We start from the raw sequence: 5,629 nt of genomic DNA, 5'->3' as shown, positions 1-5,629 counted from the left end.
TAGAATAAAACTTAAGGGTTTGGAAAACCTAAAAACTATATATATATGTCCTAAAACACGTCAGGGACTAGTCTTGCAAATATGGAAAACTTCGGGCAACTTTGTAAAACTTCCAAATTTGGCTCTCTCGTCGGTTTGGAGTGGGTGTCGATCGATGCTAAGGCAGTGTCGATCGACACCATGTCCTCTGATCGATTCCAAGTTGATTTCTTGCGGATTATTGCTCCAAACTGATCCAGATTTGCTCCACTTTGCTCCTTTCATGCCAAAATCCTAGAAAATCTGTAAAGACTCAAAAACATCCTAGAAAACAAATCAAAAGACTCCTAAAAGACTCTTTATATCATGGTTAAAAACCACAAAAACCATGATATATCAAGAGGCAAAGATTGCTTTTAAATGATAACGTTTTGGCACATGTACAGAACTGCAACTCTTATCAAGTTTGCTTTAGATGAAGACACAAGGCCTTTAGATTACAAACGTTTCTAACAAGATCCTCCAAAATTCTGCAAATTGTTGGACATATTTCGTTAAATTCAGGGTGTTCAAAGGCGGACAATGATCCAGAAATGCAGGGGATATACAATTACGCTTGGAAGGCTAACAATGGAATGACCAAGTCAAATACTCTGAACCAAAACATGGCTGTATCGAGACCGAAGAAGCGTACAGTTTCAACCTTTTTACAATCATCATGGCACAATGTCTATCGGGAAGGTTCTGAATTATGTCACAACATCAGGTCATTTCCTTGGAACATTTTTTTGTAAAAAATCTAATACCACATTCTAGATTCTCCATATTTGATTGTTTAAACATTTGGCCTCTATAGTATCTTAGAACAAGAATGGGGCCTTGTGACAAATACTCTATGTGAGAAGGTAACATATTTATATCTATCACTTTTTGTTTACTAATTACCATATCCATCTTCAAATAAAGAGACTTATTGTTTTGCTGTTGGTACCGTATTTTGATTGATGAAAAGTGTGATCCGAATGAGGTGATCTCTCCTTCAAAGAGAAGGATTTTTTTATCCACACATCTCATGCAACAGCTTCTCCAACCCGCACCAGCGTTTGTTTTCTCGGGAAACAACGCGGCAGCTTTCAACTACGAGAACGTACTTTATTTACTTTGTGTCAAAAATCACACTCGCTGATTCATGTTCTCTCAAATGCCACTCAGATTTTAAGAAGAGCACAAAGTGAGTTCCATTATAGTTTTAGATTGATCTCAGTTTCTTATGTTTTTGCTCACTTCCCCTAAAAGAGTTTTTTGGTCTAGTCATCAAACTTCGAAGACAGCTAGTGATAAAGATCGACGATATTCTTCACTTGTCAAAGCTTTCATAGAGAAAATACAAAAGCTTGAAAGTGACTTCCAAAGGTATGGATGGATCAGTCTTTAATTGTCTTTGAGAACAAGATAATAATTCTTGAGTTACATTTTTATTTTTCAAATTGTCCATACAGCTTGGAGAGGACCACATCAATATTAGACATCATCTTAGAGATCCAAGACCTTGAAAGATTCTCTATGATAAACCATCTCGGCAAGTTTCATAACCACGCAAAGACCATTACAAGACCTATCCCGCAGAGATATGTTCTTGAAAAACAAATGCCAGTGCACCTACCCGAGCCATTAAATTGTCTTCCTCTATGATCATCATATTTTTTTAAGGAAGAAAATGTAGTTTTGATTGCATATCCATCAGAGATTCTTAAGTGCATCAGTAAGATAAGCTTTTACTATATAGTTTTCACTGTATAAATCTCTGTCACTATGTACTATATCTTCTGTAGATTATACTGATGTGATATAAACTTTTTTTTTGTGTAATCCGTATACATATGTAAATATTATTGTATTGTAGTTACAAAACATTTGTTTTTTTTTTTGGACAATAGCTACTTCAACAATTGGAGAAAAAGAAATAATTTTCCTTTTTTACTATTAGTAAATAATTTGTCTTTATGATTAAAAAAGGGAAAATTTCCTTTTTACTATGTAAAATAGTAACACTGTAAAAAGTAAAAGCATCAAAATCCTATTAGAAAAAGAAATTAGTTTACTCCATCCGTTAATAAATAGTCTGTTTTTTGGTAACAAATCATTGAATCAACCTTGAAAAAAATTCACGAAGAGGAAAGAAACCCTAAAAATATTTTAATGGAGGAAGAGACTTGTTTGGACTGCAAGAGAGCGACCATAATGGTGATCGACCACAGTAGTGGCGACACGATCTGTTCAGAGTGTGGCCTCGTCCTTGAAGCTCACATCATCGACTTCTTTGAGGAATGGAGAACTTTTGCCTCCGACGACAATGGCAGTGATCGAGACCCAAATCGTGTTGGTGCTCCAACCAACCCTCTTCTCAAATCCGGCGATCTCGCCACCGTAATCGGGAAACCTAAAGAAAACGCTTCCTCCTTTGTCTCCAAAGATGACATCTCGACTCTGTACCGAGCACAGAACCAAGTCAAGAATCATGAGGAAGACCTAATCAGGAAAGCCTTTAGCGAAACCCAGAGAATCACGGAGGCACTAGACCTAGATATCAAAATCAAGTCTAGGGCATGCGAGATTATCTCAAGATTCGATGGTCACGCTAACACGAAACTACGCAGAGGGAAGAAGTTGAACGCTCTCTGTGCTGCCTCTGTTTCGACGGCTTGTCGTGAACTGAATCTGTCGAGGACGTTGAAAGAGATATCAATGGTTGCCATTGGTGTTAGCTTGAAGGATATACGCAAACAGAGCATGGTGATAAAGCATCTTCTTGAGTCAGAACAAGCCTCTGTGTCTGGTGCCAATGCGAGTATAATAAACACGGGAGAAGTTGTTCGTCGCTTCTGTTCCAAGCTTGATATAGGTCAAAGAGAGATAAAGGCGATTCGAGAAGCCGTGGAGAAATCTGCGAATTTTGTTATCCGAAGAAACCCTAAGTCTATTCTTGCTGCTGTTATCTTCATCATCTCTCATATATCTCAGACCAACAAGAGACCTATTCGAGGTAACCTAATCATGAATTCTCCTTTCCTTAACTCTATACTGTAGTTAAAAGCTTATCTGACTCATTATGCTTATAATTGTTTGGTTTTAAATTTGCAGAAATTGCGATCGTTTCAGAAGTAGTGGAGAATACAATCAAGAACTCTGTAAAGGATATCTTCCCTTGCGCCTCAAAGATTATACCCAACTGGTATGCTCGTGAAGAAGACGTTATAAAGAAGTTGAGAGATATCATAGCTTCTTGGGATTCTGTAAAACTTTCAGCATAGGCAAGTATGTCACTACCTGAGAAAGAAGCTTTGAGATTTCTGGTGTTATATAGGCAATTTTCTGAATTCTGATTTAAGTTACTGTGGTCTCTTTTTATATGTACGTGTGTGTGAATATACGTTGCTTCTCGAAAAGAAAATATATTCAGAATTGGATTTGGTAATCATTTAAATGTATTGTTTTGCAAACACACCCTCGTTTAAATGCATTTTGGTTGTGGACCGATTAGATTATCAAACATATTTAAGGTTAAAGTAAAAATGTGAACAACTAGAGTTTTGGTCATTCAATAGCTAGAAGCCGTCGTCCCATACGTAAGTAGATTATTAAATATTAATTGTTTATCCCAGTGAGATATTTTCATGTCATGGAGATGTTTTTAGCCAAAACGATGTGATTCAAAACGTTAATGATCACAAATCAAGTTAAAACATATACTGTACAAGTACAATTGTGTACTTTCCTTCGGATACCAATACCTTATCCACTGCTTTCCAAATATAACTAAGCCAGAAATTTTCAATGTAAGTTGGAAAGCTACGTAAGTGTGCCAAGTTATTGCAGATATATTCGAACGAGATGAGGTAGAAAAAGAACAGTTGATAGCTTAAACTTTGTTTTGAGAAGGGTAACATTTGTTTTATTTAGTTAACTAGGTATGGAGCCCCACGATACCGCGGGGAACTCATTTTAGTAAAATATTTATTACAAAAATTCTTTAATTAAATTTATTTATTAAACTATTGGTATTCCTAAACTATTTAATAAAAATTTCAAAAACATACAAATTTTTGAAAAATTCTTTATATCTTTATTGAAAAATATTTTTTTAAAAATAATCTTACATTTACATATGATTAAATAAATAATTATCAATGCTACACACATCAAATTAAACAAATTTTTATGATTAACTGCCATGAGATATCATTGCAGTTATGTTATTTCATTCGCTTTTATTCGTCTTAACCTTTCGTTTGCGTCTTTTCAATGTAACATTTTATATATATCTTTTCGTCGTAATTTTTGTAAAATATTTTTTAATTTATGAAAAATGAATAAATGCAATCTACAGTCATGTCTTCTCTTCTTACTCTTATAGTCATATATTTGTATATTTTATGAACCATTATAACTTATTTTCTTGTTGTCAAATATGATATGTAAATGATTATATTTTTTAAATTTTTTTTGTTTTTGTTTTAAATGATAAAATTATGAATTCATTGTATAAGATACTATAATTTTTTAAATAATCATATAACAAATTACAAATATTAAAAATATTAATTGAGGACCATTCATAAATTGACATAATGATTTGTTTAAATTCATTTCTATTAATTATTTTAATCCTTTTTAGCATAACTCAAACATATTTCTATTTCCAAAATCAATATTTACTTCATAAAAAATAAATATAAATATTACTATTCAGTCAATCAGTAAGAAAATTACCAATCCTCTCAAATTTGAATACAACTAAACAGAAAATTATCACATATTTTATTTATTTGAATCAAAACTCAGTTATATATTCATATAAAAAAGAATACATCTATATTCATAAAGGCAGTATTGTAAATGTATATGTAATACAAACAACTATCGTTTATAGATGAAAAACAACCTATAGTCATTAAACATTATGCCAATTATAATAGATTATATATACATGGTTAATCCAATATTGAATGAACTTATTACTAATTTTTCTCCGCGTAAGATGCTGGTTAATTATCCCGAGTCACACATAAATATATAATATAATAAATATGAGAGGGGAACAATAATAGTTAGAACTTATAACAATAATATTTAGATGTATGATGTGGCATCACAATGTGCGCGTCTAAGGAAGATGGTCGGCCAAGGACGGCTGGGTTCATTGCTCTCACATGCTCCTCTTTTTTTTTTGGGCAGTCAGAATCCAAAACCTTTTCAAAATTTTATAATATTTCATATTCAGTATCTTTTGTTGTTAAGATTTCAATTTGAGTGTATTATGACTAGAACTAAATATACAAATTTCCTTAATCTATATAAAGTTGTAGATAAGTCTTTGTCGTCAAGATAGTTTGTTGGACAATCATCTCAACCGTCAATCTTTCTGTTCATCACCAGTTTTCCATCTCCCAATAAACTGAATATTCCCAACTGTAGAAAATATAATAGAACAAACTGTGATATTTTATTTTTGATTTTACCTTGATATTTCATAATCAGATATTTTTTAAAAAAAATAGAAATATAGAAATCCATATTGTTTTCTATAATACAATCAGTTTTCTAATCAAAAAGCATGGAGTAGACAAATATATATATATATATATATATA

General features: G+C 32.5%; 1 protein-coding gene and 1 pseudogene across 1 annotated transcript; both read left to right on the top strand.

Annotated features, from left to right (window-relative positions):
- Nucleotides 1-1,832, top strand: part of LOC104710790 — a 3,542-nt pseudogene extending 1,710 nt beyond the window's left edge.
- On the top strand, nt 2,179-3,290 carry LOC104715136 (plant-specific TFIIB-related protein 2-like). Its single transcript, XM_019229896.1, has 2 exons — nt 2,179-3,022; nt 3,121-3,290. The coding sequence occupies exons 1-2, from the start codon at nt 2,179-2,181 to the stop codon at nt 3,288-3,290; spliced, it is 1,014 nt and encodes a 337-aa protein (XP_019085441.1).

Source organism: Camelina sativa, chromosome 9 (assembly GCF_000633955.1).
Source record: "Camelina sativa cultivar DH55 chromosome 9, Cs, whole genome shotgun sequence".
Lineage (NCBI taxonomy): Eukaryota > Viridiplantae > Streptophyta > Magnoliopsida > Brassicales > Brassicaceae > Camelina > Camelina sativa.
The sequence above is the reverse complement of the archived record's forward strand: the minus strand, read 5'-3'. Positions and strand labels throughout refer to the sequence as shown.